The sequence below is a fragment of the Odocoileus virginianus genome, chromosome X (assembly GCF_023699985.2).
Source record: "Odocoileus virginianus isolate 20LAN1187 ecotype Illinois chromosome X, Ovbor_1.2, whole genome shotgun sequence".
NCBI lineage: Eukaryota > Metazoa > Chordata > Mammalia > Artiodactyla > Cervidae > Odocoileus > Odocoileus virginianus.
The window spans coordinates 21,284,312-21,305,541 of NC_069708.1; the positions used below are offsets into that span (position 1 = coordinate 21,284,312).

At 39.9% G+C, this 21,230-nt stretch overlaps 1 protein-coding gene and 1 long non-coding RNA gene across 4 annotated transcripts in view; one reads left to right on the forward strand and one right to left on the reverse strand.

The window, feature by feature from the left end:
• Positions 1-2,256: 2,256 nt before the first annotated feature.
• The window catches only part of VSIG4 (V-set and immunoglobulin domain containing 4), a 34,236-nt gene continuing 15,262 nt past the window's right edge, over positions 2,257-21,230 (reverse strand). For 2 of the 3 annotated variants that reach the window (XM_070461975.1, XM_020910011.2), the window contains 5 exons: positions 17,288-17,350; positions 16,448-16,525; positions 13,875-13,979; positions 11,618-11,639; positions 10,325-11,278 (listed from right to left, as the gene is read on the reverse strand). In XM_070461975.1, coding sequence (XP_070318076.1) covers positions 11,041-11,278; positions 11,618-11,639; positions 13,875-13,979; positions 16,448-16,525; positions 17,288-17,350 — 506 coding nt within the window. In that variant the 3' untranslated portion in view covers positions 10,325-11,040. Of the gene's footprint in view, positions 2,721-10,324; positions 11,279-11,617; positions 11,640-13,874; positions 13,980-16,447; positions 16,526-17,287; positions 17,351-21,230 lie in introns of those variants that run through there. The other variant, XM_070461974.1, reaches the window with a different exon arrangement.
• On the forward strand, positions 5,208-9,622 carry LOC139033160 (uncharacterized). The gene is made up of 2 exons (XR_011485779.1): positions 5,208-5,307; positions 7,986-9,622. It is a non-coding gene; the product is annotated as an uncharacterized lncRNA (long non-coding RNA).

Here is a 21,230-nt window from a genome sequence, read left to right on the forward strand (position 1 = left end):
AGTGAATGAATCTAGTCCAGCCTCATTTTAGATATGGCTCATAGAGGGAGAGGGTTTTACTCAAGGTCACATAAAGAATCAGTGGCAGAGAAAACTGTAGTCTACGCCTCCTGACTTCAGGTGCAGTGCTCTTTTCCTTATATTCACTCCACTATAATACTTGTTCTTTGTGTTAATCTGGATCCTACGATAGGCTGTAAATTCCTTGAGAGCAGGGACTACATCTTGTACTTTTGCTGTCCAAATGTGGTAGCTACTAACTACATGTGGTGATTGAATATTGCCATGAACTGTAAGTTTAAAATACACACAACATTTTAGAGTGTAGAATACCTCAGTAAAACATGTTTTAATTGCTTACTCGTTAAGAAAACATCTTGGATGAACTGGGTTAAATAAAATATACTATCAAAATTGCTTAATCTATTTTTTTCAAATTTCTAATATGGTTATTAATAAAAAAGAAAGAAATGTGTGGCTTATGTTATATTTCTATTATATGTATACTACTGCTCTGTTGTGTGTGTGTGTGTGTGTGTGTGTGTGTGTATTTTCCCCTTGGTACCAACTATAGAGCTTTGCAGCTGATAAGTACTTGACACACGCATGTTGAATAAACTTGAGCTATAGTTGATATTAATTGCTGCCATGTTTCTTGTCACTCTCACTGGGTTTTGGGGAACCTCACAGTGAACCCTCTGCCCTCAAGCTTATGAGTACATGAATGTCTTTAATCTTGGCCTGAGGGTGCCCTATGCATTGCATCAGCCTTTGGGTTTCCTTTCGGAGGAAGCCCCAGTGCAATCATATACACAACAATCACCAAGGTTGAGGTGGAGTGTGTGGACACTGGCTTCTTGCACAAGAAGTGGCCTCAGCATTGTTGCAACTGTCCCTGGGGCCTTTTCTTGACAGGCTTCCTATAGTGGGTGGGGGTAAATGAGCAGGGAGTTGAACTCAAGTGTTCGATGAGAGGGGCTTCTCATTTCTTTTATGGGGGTGACGTAGGCTAAGGAATGTGGGGATCTTGGGCTCCTTCATTTGCTTATGCACTGATGCATTCACTTATTCAACTCACAGTTATAGAGCAACTACTTCATTCTTGGTCCTGTGAAGAAAGGAAGCGATCAGACATAGTCTCTATTTAGCAGTTCTTGGTCTGGCAAAGAGGCAGGCAAAGCCAGGAGCAATTAATTTTGTCAAGAGATGGGTGGTCACAGAAGGCTTTCCAAGGACAGTAATCATCATTATTTTTACCATCCATCTTTAAAAATATAGGTAAAATCCTACTTTTCTAAGAAATTTTCTAATCACCACCACCTTCTCACTCCCTGCTCTGGAAGAATCATGGCTTTCTCACTCGCTTTTCTGATAGCACTTTGTACCTTCATCAAATCACTTGTCTCACAAGTAGAAATATTTATTTCCTTGGATGCATGCCTACAACCCTCTCCTCTCTAGCTTGAGAATTCCTTAATATGATGTGGTGGCTGGTGCTCAAACAAGCTGTGCATTATTTTTCAAGGACATATAATTAATGAGTTTCAGAGCTGGTTCTATAACCCAGGGGCTATAACACAGCATCTAAGATATATGAATTCTGACTCAAAACTCAGTGTTTTTTATTTTTTCATTCCAGCACTGGGTGAATAAATGAATGTGCCTACAGTGTGAGACTCCAGCACCTTCTGCCTGCTCCCCTTATCCACCTTTCTTTCCCCATATCTTGTCTCATAAGTACAGTCAAGCCAAAGAACATCCAGAATGAAAGAATTCTGTCTTTTGGTTGGACAACAGACCTAAAGGAAAAGTCCATTTTGTGTACTGCTACAAATTTGGCCCTTCCCAGCATGCTTTGTGTTTGTGAGGTAAAAAGAGGCTCTGAGGAGCCCCATGTTATTTGCGGTAATTCAGACCTTTTGCACAGTAGGCATGAGTTGTAGATCCTCCTGACTCTGAACACTCTTTTTTCATGGACCTACTATGAAGCTCAAATTTGCCATCATGCAGAGTACATCATATGAAATTCCAGGCTGGATAAATCAAAACTGGAATCAAGATTGCTGGGAGAAATATCAACAACCTCAGACATGTAGATGATATCACTCTAATGGCAGAAAGTGAAGAGGAACCAAAGAGCCTCTTGATGAGGGTGAAAGAGGAGAGTGAAAAAAGTTGGCTTAAAACTCAACATTCAAAAAACTAAAATTAGGGCATCCAGTCCTATCACTTCATGGCAAATATAAGGGATAAAAGTGGAAGTAGTGACAGATTTTATTTTCTTAGACTCCAAAATTACTGTGGATGGTGACTACAACCAGGAAATTAAAAGATATTTGCTCCTTGGAAAGAAAGCTATGGTCAGTTCAGTTCACTTCAGTCGCTCAGTTGTGTCCGACTCCTTGTGACCCCATGAATCACAGCACGCCAAGCCTCCCTGTCTATCACCAACTCCCGGAGCTTATTCAAACTCATGTCCATCGAGTCAGTGATGCCATTCAGCCATCTCATCCTCTGTCATCCCCTTCTCCTCCTGCTCCCAATCCCTCCCAGCATCAGGGTCTTTTCCAATGAGTCAACTCTTCGCATGAAGTGGCCAAAGTATTGGAGTTTCAGCTTCAGCATCAGTCCTTCCAATGAACACCCAGGATTGATCTCCTTTAGGATGGACTGGTTGGATCTCCTTGCAGTCCAAGGGACTCTCAAGAGTCTTCTTCAACCTAGACAGCATTAAAAAGCAGAGATAACTCTTTGCCAACAAAGGTCTGTAAAGTCAAAGCTATGGTTTTCCCAATAGTCATGTATGGAAGTGAGAGTTGGACCATAAATAAGGTTGAGTGCTGAAGAACTGATGCTTTCAAATTGTGGTACTGGAGAAGACTCTCTAGAGTCCCTTGGGCAGCAAGGAGATCAAACCAGTCAATCATAAAGAAAATCAACCCTGAATATTCATTGGAAAGGCTGATGCTGAAGCTGAAGCTCTAATACTTTGACCACCTGATGTGAAGAGCTGACTTATTGGAAAAGACTCCGATGGGAAAGAATGAAGGCACAAGAAGAAGGGGGCAGTAGAGGATGAGATGGTTAGATAGCATCACCGACTCAATAGACATGAATCTGAGCAAACTACAAGAGATAGTGAAGGACCAGAAAGCCTGTCATGCTGCAGTTCATGGGACAGAAAGAGTCAAACATGAGTTGGCAACTCAATAATGACAATTGCTACTTTAATTGAAGATGTTGTTTCCAGAGGGTCCCTGTTAAAAATCTAGGAGAGTACCTTAAATGATAAATGAGAAAAAAAGAAAAAGAGTGGGTAGCTGAAATTACTCAATCTCTAGGATATAAGTAGAGAAGAAGGGTCCCTCCCTAGGATAGTGCTCAAGGGACAACCCTGACTCCACCCCAAGTTTTAGTAAGAAACAACAACAACAACAAAAAAGGAACTGAATCTTTCTAGAAGATAGATCTGGGGAAACTAGTCTCAAGGACTAAGCCAATAAATTATTCCGGTAGAAGAAAGTTTTCTACAGAGAAGTGTGAATGTGAGTGAATCCGTATTCAAGCTATCCCCTAGAGCCTCTAGGCCCTGCATATGCAGAGAAGACCATAATGAGAGAGGGGCAGCGATCGAAGGGGTTATAAAGGAACCAGGGAATGTTTGAGTTGGAGAGGCCACCAAGATCATCTAGTTCAGTTTCTGTTGGTTAAATAGGAAACTAAGATTAAGGGAGGGAACAGAGCTGGCAGATCTGGGAGTAGGACACAAAACTACTGGCTCCCAGGATGTGTTTTTTTTTTTTTTTTCTCTTGAACCTGAATTTATACTACTGTATGTGGCTTGGATAGATTATTCACTGAGCCTTGAGTACTGCAAAGAGTCCTATTTCTGCTTTGTAGACTAAGGACTGAGACTTGGGCACTGCAATCATTGAGAGTGATCATGCAAATATAGCCTGAAAACACAGCAGGAATTGCCTATATGACATGCCATCTGCCATGTCATCAGGTTTCATGATGTAGTGTCCTGCATAATGGGAATTTAGTCTTCCTGGCTGTAAATGGGGACTGCCCAAGGATTGCAAACAAGAGGATCTAGGAAATCATTTACTTTCTTCTCATAACTGTCATGTTCCTCATGAATCCTGAAGGTCACAGTTGAATTTAAGGGTCTGATATTATCTTTTCCTTCTCATGGTCAATTGCTTTCTTTGTAATCAACATGAGAGAGTAGAAAAAGCCTAATACTTGGAATCAGAAAGACCTAAGTGCAAATTCTACCTTCTCAATTATTTCCCAATTTTGTTTCTTTAGGCAAGCCACTTTACTTCTATGTGTCTCAGTTTCCTCACCTATAAATAGGAGTAATGATAATACTATACCAGATGGTTGTTGATTAAATAACACATGTAAAACACATAATAAAAGCATTATGAAAAACATACAATAAATGCTTTGTGGGTGTGAATTTTCTTTTTTCATTCTGTCTTAAGTTCCCTAGATGCCAGAATGCAAGCTGTGGGCAGAACTGTGCTAGCAAGGCCAGCTTCAAAGGTATGTGATCTGTAAAGTTTCACAGGGCCTCATGCTTAAAAAGACCCCAAACTTAGCTTAATGTTCTGCTGTCACCATCTTGATTTTTCCTAAAGGAGCTCTTCATTTTGTACCTGTAAATTTGCCCTTGTAAATTATGTTTTGTGCCAATGGAGTTAAAATGAATGTTTCAGGAACAGGAAACATTCCAACAGAGTGAGAGAATGCATGAATTTGGAACTGACAGAAATAGATTCAAGTTCTATGTATGCCACTAATTTGCTTTTTTATATCAGGCATTTCCTTTTATCCTTCAGAGGATCAGCTTCTCAATTTTGACAATGGACATTTTCATTTGATAATGTCTTAGCTTTTGCATTTCAGGACTCCTTCAATAATTCTGAGAAAACCTCTCTGGCCATAGGCAGAACCTAAGGCAGCCAGAGCTCTCTACTCTGACTTTCTGAAGCTTGGGGAATTAGTACCTGGTGGAGTTCAGTGGCAGTGGGCAAGAACATGGCAGTGGGGACTGTTGCTGCAGTAGGAGACCCTTTCACAACGGCACTGTTTTGTCATTTTGCACTCAGATTTCCGTTGGCTAACCTCAGCCTTATCTTCCTCATTTCTGTTTCCTCTTGAAGACACCAAAGGCCCTTCAAAACATAGGACCTTCCTGCTCAAAGCATAAAGCCCAACTCCCTCTGACTTCTGCAGGATGGCTCATCACCAGGGAACCTATGGCTCCTACAAATGAAGGCACCAATTCAGAAACAGGTATAGTATCCACTTGCCCTCTCTGTTTGGGTTCCCAAACTGGAGCAGTGTCCATGGCTACTAAAGGTGACTTGGATCTATTCATCTCATTCTCTTTGGACACTTCTCATGAACCCTGGATCAAGGGTGGGGGAGAAGAAGGGTCCCATTGGTCCCCTTCTGTCCTGAATCATATAATGGTAATAACAGACAGTTTAGAAGACAGCCAAATGGGAGTGGAAAGTTCTCTGGAATCAGGAGTCAGGATATTTGAATAGTATTTCTGGTTTTGCTGTTTACCCATTATGTATCTTTGAACAAGTCCTTTCTCTATTCCAGGACACATATTTTTGGCCTTTTCTGCAAAAAAGAGGAGGGGGAGGATTAGATGAATTGTGTCCAGAGACTTCTAGTTTTTATATTTCTTATTTTGAAGGTTGTCAGCCCTCTGTTGAGAAGGGATGTGAAAGTGATGCTGAGTAAATATCTCTGGGTGAGGTTAAGCAGGGGGTTTAACTATACCTGAAAAAAAAATCCATACTGCTCCCAGTATGAGGAGGCCCAACTGGGTCAGTTGCAGGGCAAGTCTTAACTACTTGGTGTGTTAGACCTCCCAGGGTAGGCAGAGAACAGATGATATTTTATGTAGTGTAACAGACCAAGAGAAAAGCTTTCAGTGTACCTCAATACCACTCCATGTAGATATCCACCTCTTCTTCCTATGGATTTGGCCAGCCTTTCTCAGCTAAACTTGCTTTCATTATACTCTATGGGAGAGGCATGGGCTAGAACATCAAAAGTGAAAATAAAATCAATATAGTTTTAGCTCAACTACTGATCCTTTCCATTAATACCGGGACAAAATGGTCTATAAGGCTCTTAAATTTTATGTACTAAAAAGAATCTTTATATCTCTTCATATCTCTCTTCCTTTTGGATGAAGTCAGAAAGGGTGTTCAGAAGGCTGTGGGCACCTCCAGTTTATCCAGGTCTTCTCACAGAAGCTGGTAGTCAATAAGGATGATAATAGAAGAAATGCATCAGTGCAGTTCTCTCTCTCTGGCCACCCTGAACTCAAACTCTGTTAATCAGCTTCCTTTGCTGGCTTCTCCAGGGACTGAGCTAAGGTGTCCATGAGCTCCTATACGAAAGGCTCTGGAAAGGTCACCACTTTTACAATTTTGCCAGGTAAGTTTTCTTGTTACCATTTCCAGAGGAGACAACTGAAGCTCAAAGGACAACTGAAACCTAAGGGAAAACTTTCCCAAAGCCATGGTTGGCTAATTGGTGCCCACAGCAACATTAGAATCAAAGTTTGTCTGATTCTTTCCACTATGGCATATCTGGTGATCATGATTGTTGCTTTGGCTGAAAAAGCCACACTCTGGGTCACTTGGAATGGATTGGGTAGGTAGAGAGGGAAATGATTAGATAGGTAGAGAGGTAGAGAGTGGAAAATACTGTTTAGAGCTTTAAGTTTGAAGTCACTCTCAGATATCAAATTGGAGGAGCATGTCACTCTTTTGAGTCTTCCTGCTGGGGCTAGTGGTACAGAACCTGCCTGCCAATGCAGGAGACATGAGATGCAGGTTTGATCCATGAGGTGAGATCATCCCCTGGAGGAGGGCATGGCAACCCACTCCAGTATTCTTGCCTGGAGACAAGAGGACAGAGGAGCCTGGTGGGTTACAGTCCACAGGGTTGCAAAGAGTCAGACTCAACTGAAGCAACATAGCATGCATGCACACACATCACCCCCTTACCAACATATATTCACCTGAAAGAATTAAGGTTTTTTTTTTTAAACAAAAATGCACTCTGCTGTTTTATTGACAGAGAACTCCTTCTGCCTTGTCTTATCTGGGATAAGACCTTCTCATCTCATGGGGCAGTTTTATATTCCTTGGAATGTTTGCAATTTTCATGCCAGTATTTAATATAAGTGAGTTACTTTCTCATAGATCAACTACCATACCTGAGAAGGGGAAGAATTTGACACAGACAACCCAGAACTTTTAGCAATAGGATTTGGGCATTGCTAAGGGAATTCTCTCAGAATTTCCAGGCATGCATGATCATGCTCCTGGTAGCTTCTTTATTTTTCTGATGACTGCACTGAATGATCCCAGTACCTGACTGCCAAGTCCACTGCCAACAATACTTACACCCATTTTGTGGATGTGGAAAACTAGAGTTCAGAGAGATGGAATGATTTACCCAAGATTTCTCAACTACTTAATGGAAAAGCCAGAATTCATGCCCACACTTAGCCTAAAAGCCTTTGTTCATAGCCATAACACTGTGAGAACATAACGCACTGAGTAGCACATGTAGCACATATAGCATAGAACACTGTGCGAACTGTGAGAACACTGTGAGAACCATAGGAAGGTGGGATATGGACATTAACTCTGGGACCTGGTCCTGTCCTGCACAGAGAAACTCACTGTAGCTCAGGACCCCTAGAAATGCCATAGTTATAGGACTCAGGCCTGAGAACCCCCCCAACTGGGCACTGGGACTTCACCTGCAGTATCAACTGGGCCTTCCACATATACCATAAAGATCCTTCTTCTGGTTAAAAGCCTTATTGCCTATTTCATTCACTTCCTTGCTCTGGTGATTCACCTAGTCCCTACAGCCTCTGCAGTTTCCCTGGTGCTCAGGGTGTGACTCCTTTCTCTCTCTTTCCCTCCAAGGTCACATCTTCCAGGAAGATCTTGCATCTCCACCGAAGACCCTGGCCCAACCTCCTGCAGTGCCATGCTCCGTGTATTTGACAAGCTGAGTTGGACACTCCATGTAGTAGTGTCAGTTTGTCAAATACCCCAAGTGTGGCATATGCCTAGCAACTCCAGGCTGGGACACTTGAGATACAACAGAAGAGAGACAGTTGGATACAAGAACACTCAGCAAATACCAACTAAGTTCTCAGAAGTTATTTTCGGTGACTTTGAGGGAAATAAACCATTATATGTGAAGGTATGGGAGAAAAATGAAGCAGCTCCGCTACACACAGTGGGAGCCCTAGGGGGACACAATAGTGTTGAAAAGGCATTTGGGCATTTTCAAGGGATGTAAATGTTCTTTGATTCATACTTTATTCCTTCACATTCCCCTCCCTGAGCCACCTAGCAAGGACATCAGGACTTAGGCACCCAGTTTCTTGACACTTAATCTTGACTTCTAAACACACTTTGACCTGACTTATCTCTCTCCTTTTCCTCATGCTCTTTCTCCTCCTGGGAACACCTTCTTTATTTCTCTCTTCTCTTCCAATTCTTTCCCATACTTCCTGGTCCAGCCAAAGTCCTTACCTCCAAGACTTTTGAAATTTAACTTATATTCTTTCCTGCTTTGTTCTTCAACACACTCCTTGCCTGGTTGCTTGTATGTACCCATTTATCTCTTACTGCCCAATGGTACCTTTTGAATTGTTAGTGAACTTCTAAGGGAGGTAATTTTTAATCCCCAACTAGATTGTGAACTCCTAGAGAACAATACTCTTTGTGTGATTGCTCTCTCCCCATTTCATCCCTACTCCAACCTCAGCACAGTACTCTAGTTACAGAAAATACTTAATAAATGCTTATTGATTAAAATGCTTTCCACTAGTCCCTTAGCTTTGGGCCTTTGGGTCAAATGCTACCCAGGAATTTTGTGAAAAAGCAATTAAATTTTGGTAACCACAATGCTATAGGGTGTGTGAGGTAATTGCCAACATGGAGGGTTTTATCCCTGAGAAACAGGGTCAAGAGTCAGAGGAGGAGGGCAAAAAAGTAGACTCAGAGAGCAAATAAGTTTTGGAATCACTTGGTAGCAAAAAGGTATATAGATACTTCATTGCAGAATTTTTCAGAAACTTTAGTATTGAAATATTGCTTTGTAAATCTCCAAGAGAGAGCCATAGAGTGAAACATTTCCCATGCTTATCTGATTTTGGAAATTTTTTTCTGTGGGCCATTTCCTGGATCTTGTATTTCATGGAACAAAATCTGAGAAACTACCTTAGAGGAACTTTATATTTTTCCTCTCTTCTGGAGATCTTGTCTTTTTCCCAACCAGTTACTTGCCTAAGACAATTCCAATGTTATCACATCATTTTTGTTTAGTCTATACTGTATATTTGGACTAGATCTATACTTAGGACTTTCTTACTGACTTATTTTGTATGTAAAAAATTATCAGGTTTTGGACAGAGATGATCTCTGGAAGTTTCCTGCTGTAATATAGATATGATCCTAGGTCTGTAATTTTATCTTTTGTGTGACATTTAATCAACTTGTAATGTCCATGTTAACTGGCATCATTAAAATAATTTAGATGTTTGCTTTCATTTTTTTCTACTCTTGAACAATTTATGTAGCGACAACAAAAGGCATACAGGCCCTGGGGATGGAAGTGCTCCTCAATTCATTACTTTTATTCCTGTAAAACAAAGGGCTCCTTGTTCACTTTTGTGTATAATTCTGACTTTTGTAATCAGTGTATGGGAGGCAGCTGTTGGTTAAATCTGAAATGACCTTGGAATTGCATTGTAATCAAAAGTGGTGCATGTCAGCTTCCATAGAGGGTGAAGAAGTTGATTTGATATGAATTACCTGAGGAAAAGTTGAACTTGCCCAGAACAGGTCTTCACTGAGGAGAATGATTTAAAACGTACATTGCATGTGCACATATTCAGAAAGATAAACACACACACACACACACACACACACACATGCTCACACTCCTAGTATCTATTCCTGCTTTAGAAGAAAGACTTCCATGCTGTGACTTTCACCCCACATTGTAAGAAGGTGTCAGGAGATAAAGATGACCTATGAAAAGTATAACTTTTCCAAAGATTTCAGGAATCTAGGAAGTAAAAATCCCTGAGGGTGATGCATCCATGCTTTGGAAAGAAGGTTAGCTCTTTATCTGTGCACCCACAGACCCTGAGACAGAAGACTCCATTTTTATGATTTCCAATTAACCTGGGAAGAGTCACCCAGGCAGAGCTGGCAGGATGATTAAGAAGAGAATAGAAGACAGTTAGTACTCTTTTACCAAAGATTTATTGTGTTTCAGTGAGCTCACTGCTAAAGTGAAGTAAGGATAGTGTGGGTGTGAGGGAAGAAAAACCAAAAAAGCAAAGGTTCTATCCATACTCCCAGGGCCTCAACCATCTCAACTAGTCTCAGTTTAATCATTCTTGGTAGGTACTTGAGAAAGGGCCAATATGACCAATGATGTTATTATGCTTAGATATTTATTGAGCATCAAAAGAATACCAGAACACTAGGCTCACAGTACAGGAGCAGAACTGAACCCAGGTCTGTTCCATGATAATCCTGATTCAAAGCTCTCTGGCACTAGAGAAAGGGAAGTGACCCTGAACCCAACTCATCCTTTGAGCTGGCAGAGCTGAGCCTCCATCTGGTGGTTCAGTGGTAAAAGGCCAAAGTTGGGGGGTATCTGGAGACATGGTGACCAAGTCCTAGTGCTATGGATACTTTCTTCTTGTGTTTGGAGAAGAGCAATGGAAGCTGTAGGCAGGAATACTAGAAAGGTCTAGGGCATGACCCAGCAGCAGGCTTGCTTGAGGTACATATGGCAATTTCTTAGGCAAAACCAGTTACTCTTAGCAACCCCATTGTTGGCAAAGAAGACATGTTGGACTAACCAGGAAGAAACAGCAGGGAAAGGGGCCGTGTAGAATGTCTGGGCTGAATAGGCAATTATGTCAATAGACACCAGCCCAGTAGGACATTTTTAGCAGACATTCTTGCCCTTGGTGACTAGAAGCTCGTAATCCAGGGGATCTGTATGCAGCAGACAAGCATAGTCACTGTTGATCTGGGTGATGATCTGGTACTCCTGGCCCAGGCAAGGCTCATCAGAGTAGTCATTGCCCAGAGTCTGGGAAGCTGGTTCTTCATTGGAACAGCCACTTGCGAAGAGGGCCACCCTCATTGTTTCACCAGAGCCACTGGCCTTCCTGGCACGAAACCTGTGGTCCAAGACCCCACCACCCATGAGAAGAAACTTGAATCTGGTACCTTGGTTTCCCACTTTTCTGCCCCAGTTATTGACAACTGACCATCAGGCACCTGCCACCCAAGGATTCTAGGAACAGAGGGCTAGTGGACTTGGATTATTTTGTGTGTTCACTGGGTCAGGACAGTACCACAGGAGGTGCTTTTGAGAGGGAAGAAAGTTGTGCTCTGACCTTGAAGGCCTCTGGGCTTAATATTTGGTCTGTACCAAACCCCCTTGCCTCTATGCCAATAACCAACAAACTTGAGGACAAGGAACAGGCCAGAAGATAGAAGATGAGAAGCTATCTTACCTGGCCACTTCATAGACATGATCTAGAAAAAAAAAAAGAAGAATCAAGTCAGAAGTCTCCATAGGGAATGGGCAAGGGCCAAACGCGAGTCCTTGTGAAAAGAAAAGGGAAGAGGAGACAGAAAGGGGGATCTCAATATGTCTCAGCCTTCCAACAAATAGGAGCTGTTAGGAAGGTGGTTGAAATACAGATTTACCTGTTTTTCGACAGATGCAGATTTATTCAGGAAAGGAAGAGGAAGCACACTTGATCACTGTCATCTTTGGCACAATCTGACTCTGGACATTGGGCTAGAGCTTGGTGTGATGGGGGAGGGACACTGGAACTGGATCCACTCTCCACCCAGGAGTCTGGTCAAATATCCTTTAGGGAGTCCTTATGGAAAAACTTGGCAGCCATTCAGAGCCCAGACAAAAGGGCTTGAATTATCAGTCTGATGCCCAGACTATAGCTTCAGTCATTCTCAAGTGCATTTATCCCCATCCTGCATCCAGGAAAGATCTTGGAATTAGTCACCATTGCCCCCTAGTGTCTGTGCAGGAGAAGTATCTACATTCCATGTAGGCTTAAAAGCTCTATAACCTGGTACAAAGATGGATGTGTCTTAGTACTGCCCTCTAGGTGCTTGTAATCTTTCAGAGATGCAACTGGGAATGTATACATTAAACCACAACAAAGCAAAAACAGAATACTTCAGGTCTTTTGTTTTGTGATAAAGCCTTACATTTCCATGTCTTACCTCCCTGATTGGCCTGGCAGCTTTCAAACTGTAGGATCTTTCTCATTTTTATATGCCTAGTGCATGGTATATAATAGTTACTCAGAAGCTACATGTTAAATTGAGATGATGCCCTGAGGCTGTCTCCCTTATAGAGAGATAGAATGCATGAATTCTGGAAAGGCAATCCAGGAAGGAAAAAGTATAAAGACATGAGGTGTGTCACCTATTTGCCTGTTTGACTCCAGTGACTGGGAATGAAATTAGGTCTAAGAGAATGGTGGGGGTTGACAAGATAGGCCAGAGCCACATTACAGAGGGCCTTCAATGGGATGCTACATTTTGGCCTCTGTCCTCTGAGTCATGGTGAGCCCTGGACTGTTTTTGAAAGGGAAATAATCTAATATGGTTACAGTTTATACTCAGTCTTATTGAGACTATGATGAATGTTTTCCTTTTAGTACTCCTAGGATTTGTGGCAACTTAAGATATCTCCACTTCCAAGTTTAACCTCATGGATCATAGCCATGGTAATTGGCCAAGACAAGAGTTTTTTGTTCAAACCCAGGAGAAGGAGAAACTCAAGGCTTCCTCCTCTTTTTGGGTTGGAGAGACCTATGGTAGAAATCAGACTATTAGGGAGTAGGAGATACTTCAAAGGAAGAGACACACAAATGCTAGTTAAAATGACTAGTGCAAAAGGAATTGAGGTGTAGTTAGGCTTTACTTAAAAATAAACATTAAGATTCTCTTTTTCCTCTGTTGGCAAACAGATGTTAAATGACCCTGACAACTACACTGTAATCATATCACTGCCCAGCTTAAAATTTTAAGTGATTTTTAATGCAAGGCTTAGAGAAGAAATTCCAAATTCCTTAACCTGTCATTCAAGACTTTCTAGAGTCAGGAATGAACTTATCATTTCCTTTGTATTTGTCTATTGCGTGGCTACATGAAGTTTATCTATTGATGGCTCCACTTACATTTATCTTTTACAATTTCACCCCTTTATTCATGTAATTTCATGTATTTGTAGAATATTGTCCCCTTTCAATGGCTTTCATCCCCCAAGTCATGGTCTAAGTCCGCCTCCTTCTGAAAGCCTTTGATAATTATTCTACCCCTAACTGATTCTCCTATCCTTTGTTTGGATCCCTTTAGCATTGATTATCTTCTCCAAGCTTTAACTTCATTGCCTTTATAGCTATGTATTGTTATTGATAAATTCCATGACTCTACCTTGATTCCATTAATTAAACTGTAAATAACTTGAGGCAAGTAATTGTGACTTCTCCTTCTCCTCATTAAAAATCCACTATGTAGATGCTGTGCCAGGTTGAGTAAAAAGATTTGTGAATTAACTTTCATATGTTGTACTCTTATTGCATGTCTGTCTCCATGGATTCCCTATCCTCACTTTCAGGATAGGCTGGGGACCCTTTGAAGTGCCTAACATAGTGCTTGATACAGAGTTTATGCTCAACTGTACTGCTGAAAGAAAGAATAAGCAAAAGCCACCCATTCATATTCATCACTCACCCTGTTGGGATGTCTTCCGGCAGGCCATGATATAAGTCATGGTGATGAACACTATACAGCACAAGGAGATGATGAGAATTATGGCAAGGATAGACAGTCCTCTTCCTAGGGGGCAAAATAAGACCAAATGGTATCTGGTTGAAAACAGTCCAGAAACAGACTACAAGGATCAGTCCAGACTAGCTCACAGTTCTTTCTTTTCCATCTTCTCTTAACTTTCTTAGCTAGCCAGAGAGACAAACAAAACCCTGGATCCATGAGAAAGACTTGAGAGAAGCTAGAGACTCCATGTATGTGCAAGTTATTTCAGATCCACTCATTGCTGGCTGATTGGCCTGGGCATTTGAACCAGTACTCCATACTTTCCATGGGGCCAAAAGGTTTTTCACATTTTCTTAGGAGAAAGCGCTTCCTAGATTCACAAAAACACTACCTTATTGAGATTATAATCAATTACTTCTAGTCACAATGATTCTTTTATTCAAACACTCTGTCCAAGTATTCAGATTTCTTAATCCTTAAAGCATTTTTCCACTGAGTCTCTTGGGTTACCTATCTAAATCATGCCTACAAATTGAAGGAAACCCCTGGACTAGGCTTCTGGTCCTGGATCTGTTATTTATTTGCTGTATGACTGTGGTAGGCAAAATAAGGGTCCTCCAAAGATGTTCATATTCATATCCCCAGTATATTAGTTTACATTGTAGGGAAGAATTAAGGTTACAAATATATTTAGGGTTGTTAATTCATTGACTTTGAAGTGAGGAGATTATCTTGAAATATCTGGGTGGGCTTAATGGAATCTCAAGGGTCTCCCAAAAGTGAAAGAAGGAAACAGAAGAGATGATAGTGAGATATTTGAACATGCTACATTGCTAGTTTTGAAAATGGTGGAAGGTAAACAGAAGCCGAGGAAAGAAGGTAACCTCTAGGAACTGAAAGGAGGACAAAGAAACTTATTATCCCCAGTCTCCAGAAAGAACACAGCCCAATTATACCTTAATTTTATCCCAGTGTGTCAGACTTCTGATGTCCAGAAGTATAGGATAATACATTTGTGTTATTTTAAGCTGCTAAGTATGGGGTACTTTTTCAGCAGTCCTAGAAGGCTAAATACATAGAAGTCATAGAAGAATAAATACAGTGACTTTAATCAGATTTTTGACTAATACCTTAGTTTCCCCATAAGTTCAATTAAAAGATTGGATGATGTTTAATGCACTTGTAGCTATAATATTCTGCATCTAGGGAGTGAGGTCGGGGATATGGATGGAGAGGGAAAGGAATTCCAGTATCCTTAGGATTTACTGCTGCAACTGACTTTGTTTTCTCTAGATCCCAAAATATTATATCTTAGAAATCTGGTATTTGTGGTCCTTAGAGCTCTGATTGGAGTTGAGAGAACCCAAGCTATGAAATGATACAGATCAAGGGAAGGTTCCTCATGGGAGAGAGTCAAGTTGTAAAATAATTAATAGAAGATGTAGGACATAAACCCCAAATATTAGAGTATCCATTCCTCCAAAAGTTATTTTCTCATCTTCTCAAATCAACTGTCTTAAGAAGTATCTTCTAGACCCCCTTCTTCTATGGATATTGCCAAAAGAGACATGGAACTATGGAAGTCTTCAAGCCAAAAGTGACACCACAAAAATGGAATACAAAAGAAGTTTAAGCTGTGACCTGAGACAACCAAGAAACTCTGCAACCAGGAGGGCAGAAGTACAGAAGCATTAAGTCCACCATCAATGACATACAACCAGAGGATAAGACCAGGAGTGATAGTCATCAAACTATTATGTACTTATTAATTAAAACAGATACCTACTCTAGACCGGGAGTCTTAGAGGTATCCAGGCATCAATACTTTTGTTGCAGGACCATGGGGGTGGTCTAGAGAGTTCTGAGGGATGGGCCAAGGCAGTCAAGGTGATAATGGGAAACAGTGGTTAAAGGAAGCATCTAGCATCAACTAGTATTGTTGATGAAATAAAATGATATAAAATACAAGTATTTCATTGTTTTAATAATCAATGTAGTCATACCACTGCATACTAGCTATTAGCTCCAGGTGAAAACCCAAAGAACTTGTCTTTGGGGTTTGCATCTCTGAGACTTTGACTTAGCGATCCTTGAAACTTTGAAGGAATCAGAAATCAGCTACAAGCTGCTTGGTGACTTCTGAAGAATAACTCAAGTAATGAAGACTTGCCACTACCCTTACCTGGTCCAATGCCCGTTTCCCTAGGAGAGCTGGCTGAAGCCATAGTCCCATTCAAATTTTACATAGAATGTTTAGGAAGTACATTATTATGCCAACAGAGAACTGAGGACATATCCATCACTACCCTTAAACCTATTCTGACTTTAACCATCCCTGTATCTGTATCTTTGCCTCTCCATTCTCCATTTTATCCACCTCATCTGTCTCTAGGACCTTTGATCATAGCCTGGCATATAGGAGGTAACAGTTTGTGGAGTAGAATGACATAGAATTGTGTGTATAGTGGAAAGTTTTTGTTTCAAAGTTAAGAGCTAGAAAGGAGGAATAGAAGTGTTAACATTTCCCTTACCTGGTCCAGCACTTGTCTTTCCAATATAACCATCCACTTCAGTTATTCTGCCCCAGGATGTATTCACTGTGGATGTTGCTATAACAACAGGATTATTAGGGTCAGAGACCTCTCTTCCAGATAGGAGATTTTAAGATGGAGGGTGGCTACAAAGATTGCAGTTCTTCCTTGGGTATCTGTGCTAAGATTTCCAGAATTCCTGGCCGTGTCATTGACCACTATTATTGGGTTGGCCAAAAAGTTCATTTGGGTTTTTCCATAATACCTTAGAGAAAAACTTGATTGAACTTTTTGGCCAATTAAATACAGTAACATGATAACTTACTTTTTTTTTTTTTTTTTACTGCTGGTGGGAAGAAGGGCCATAGAGGAGAGAAAATATACCTAAAGTCCCATAGCAATTCAGACTAGGAGCAGAGCAGAATTCAGTTTTCTTTTTCCATTTTTCCTATAGGGTTATTCTTTTTGCCTCAGACATTTTTACAAAGATATATATATATATATATATATATATATAATTTATATATTAACTAATTATTTTTAAATAATAATGATTTATTAATTATTATTTATTATATTTATATAAATATAAATAAATTTATTATATATAAACATTTATTATATTTGCACACACACACACACACACACACATATATATATATATGATTCACTTCTTCATGACCCTTAAGTCTTTTTATTTCCATGTCTTTATTACTATGTTCCTTATGAAGAACCCAGTGACCTCTTATTACCTGTCTAATGGCATTGAGCCTCCTCCCTTGGCTTCCATGACACCATTTCAGACCTTCCCTGTTCCCACAGAACCCCAGTAAAACTCACCTTCCAAGGGGGTTTGCATGGTTGGAAGTGACTTAGTCTTGGTATCAAGTGGCTTTGAGGAATCTGCAAGGGAAAGGGAGTCAATTCAAGGGTCCTGGCACCCCTGAGTGAACAGTTGAATGCTTTAGGAAAAAATGGGAAATAAGTAATGGCCAGTCAGATACTTAATTAACCTAGATGGGGAAAATATTTTGTTTTAACTAACTTCCAGTTGAAATTTAGCTACTTATTCTCTTGAGAGGGTCTTAGAAGTATTACAAAGAAGGTGGCTGTGGTGAGTTAGTAAAGATAACAGAATAATAACCTTCAAATACTTACTTCACAAAAGCAGTGAAATGACTGACAAAATTTTTCATAAATTTTTTTTCTTTAAGATTTTGGGAAAATAGCCAAATATTTGAATCAACCCAGGTAGTATTTATGGAAGAAAAACACTCCAGTCTTGTTAAGTACAGCAAGTATTGTTGCATTTTAATTTATCCCAGCTCTATTACCCTGTCCCAGGCCAGTAGTAGCCTTGAAAATAAGCCTTTTTCAAGGTCCTAGACTGAACAAAACAGATTTAATTCCCCCCCAAATTGTCATTATTTGACTTCTGTGGCAATTCCCTGAAAGACCTGATTCAAAAGGCTCATCTTTATTGGTCATCCAGTGCTAAAACTCTTGCCAGGGAAAGGGTGTATTTGTCAGACAGATGCCTGGAGCATTAGACGATAACTGAGGTAAACAAGAGACTTGCCAAAAAGCTTAAAAGAAAAAAAAAGTAATTAAATGTTCAGAGACTTTGAAAATCTCTGACACATTCCTGGAATCTGGAGAGCCAAGACATGCATAGGGTTGTGTGCATGCTCAGGAAAGACATGAGAATGTCATATGTTCTTATCTCTGACTAGCCTTGAGGCCCTGCATTAGCAGGAAATGAAGGCTACAGCACAGTTATAAACTTACTGGGTAAGCATTGAAAACAGTTAAACAGGCAACAGAACCCTTGGAGTTTTAATGATTTCAAGTATTTAAAAAAATATCTGTCCAATCAATAGTTGACCACTAAATTGATCAGAGACTTCAGTGGTAATCCATGGCAAAGAATACAAGAGACTACATAGAATTAGCTCAGACAGTCATTGAACAAACAAATAGCAATTAGTACAGAAAGCAGTGACAAAAGCAAGCCCTGGAGAGAGAGATAGAGACTCAGAATTCTAGATTTATGTTTTCAACAAAATATGAGACATGCAAAGAAACTAGAAAGTATGGAGCTTCTGGTTCAAGATGACAGAGTACAGCACCATCTCCTTCTGCAACAGAACCAAAATCAAAACTAGCTGTTGAACAATCATCAACAGTAGGATGCTGGAACCTACCAAAAAAAGACACCCCACATCCAAAGACAAAGAAGCCACAGCAAGATGGGAGAAGGGAAACAATCACAATAAAATCAAATCCCTTACCCACCGGGTGGGTGACCCGCAATCTGGAGAAAAATCATACCAAAGAAGTTTTCCCACTGTTCTGAAGGTTCTGAACCCCAAATCAGGCTCCCCAGCCTGGGGACCCAACAAACAGACTGGGAATACCCAGGGAATCTGACCTTGAAGGCCAGTAGTATTTGGTTATAAGACTTCCACAGGACTGGGAGAAACAGAGACTCCAGTCTTAGAGGGCACAAACAAAAGCTTGTGTGCACTAAGACTCAGAGGAAGGGAGCAGTGAGCCCACAGGAGACTGAATCAAAACTACTTGCTAGTGTTGGAGGTTCTCCTGTGGAGGCATTGGTCTGCAGGGGATCACCACAGGGATGGGGGAACTGGCAACATCAGTCTGGGAAGGCCCCCCTTGGTGTAAATCCTCTTGGGTTGCCATTAACCAGACCACAGAGCCTGTAGACCCAAGGGCTGGGTCACCTCTGGCCAAAAAACTACCAGGAAGGGAATGCAACCCCACCCATCAGCAGATAATTGGATTAAAGCTTTACTGAGCAAGGCTTTGCCCACCAGAGCAGGACCCAGTTTTTCCCACCACCAATCCCTCCCATCAGGAGGCTTACACAAGCCTTTTAGACTCCTCCATCAGAAGGCAAACAGAGAAGAAAGAAGAGGCACAGTCTGATGGCGACCAAATTATGGGAAGTTAATCATCATGAAAAAATACCAAAGTTATGTCCCAGATGAAAGGACAAGATAAAATCCGAGAAAAACAGCTAAATGAAGTGGAGATAGGCAAACTTCCAGGAAAAGAATTCAGAGTAATGATAGTGAAGATGATTTAGGATTTCAGAAAAATAAGGGAGGCAAAGATTGAGAAGATGCAAGAAATGTTTACCAAAGACCTACAAGAACTAAAGAACAAACAGATGAATAATACACTAGAAGAAATCCATAGCAGAATAACTGAGGCAGAAGAACAGATAACTGACCTGGAGGACAGAAAGTTGGAAATCACTGCAGCAGAACAGAATATAGAGGAAAGAATGAAAAGAAATGAAGATAGCCAGATAAAAAAATAAAAGATAATTGCAATTGCAAGCCATAATGGGAACATGATTAGCTTAATATTATAAAATTATTACACACAACTCAGGGGGAGGATCAAGCAGAGTGATAAGTGGAAGTGCATACATGCACATATTTTCATCTACTCAGCCAGTCTACGTCTATTGTTTGGTGCGTTTAATTTATTTGCATTTAAGGTATTTACCCTTTACAGTTTTCATGTTTTGGGTTCATTTTCTGTAGGTAGATCTTTTCCTTCTCTTGCTTCCTGCTTGGAGAAATTCCTTTAGTATTTGTTGTAGAGCTGGTTTGGTGGTGCTGAATTCTCTTAACTTTTGCTTGTCTGGAAAGCTTTTGATTTCTCCATCAAATCTTAAGGAAAGAGTCTTGCCAGGTAGAGTATTCAGTTTTTCCCACCACCAGTCCCTCCCATCAGGAAGCTTACACAACTGTAAATAATATGTATAATATATATATATATATTAGAAAACTTATGAACTTTTGCCTAACTAAAAAAAAAAATTTGTGACAGTTTGATTCCACTTATTTGACTTAGTATGAATAGAATGCTAGATTTATAATTTAAAAAAAAAAAACAGGCAAGAAGTGGCAAAGGTTTACTGTGTAGCATGGGGAAATATAGTCAATATCTTATATTATCCTATAATGGAAAATAATTTCAAAGATAATATATGCATATATGTATAACTGAATCACACAAAAAAATTCTACATTTTGAAATTTAGTATTGTTTGCCAGTTTTTCTAAATGTCCTATGGATATCTAATAGCAACATATGAGACACAAAATTTTAAATACATTTTGTAGGATATAAAATTAATGTAAATTTATATAAATAGAAATCAACTGTATTTAAATTATTGACTACATCATCAAGATTCTCCTATTCTTATATTTTCTGCATTTGATAAAATATTCTCAGAGATATGTTAATATTTCTCACATGATTATATATATTTTTCTTTTCCCTTATATTTCTTTTGAGGTTTTTGCTTTATGTGTCTTTGTTTCTTTGCTGTTAGGTATTTCATGATTTATGATATCAATCTTTGTGAATTTTGCTTTTTATCTTTAAAAATATTCATCTTTGTTTAATTTAAAAATAAATAAATTTATTAAAATTTAAAAAAAGAAACTAGAAAATATAGTGCATCAACATGTTAAGAAAAAAAGCAATGAATAGAAACTTTCTCTGAGGAAGTACAGATACTGGACTCATTAGAAAAAAATATTTTAAATCAACTAAATTTGTTATTTAAAAAAAAAATAAAGGAAACTGTGTCCAAGAACTAAAATAGTGAGGGCAATTCAAACCAAGTTGTTGTTCTGTCACTTAGGTGTGTCTGACTCTTTGTGACCCATGGGCTGCAGCACACCAGATTTCCCTGTCCTTCATTATCTCCCAGAGTTTGCTCAAATTCATGTCCACT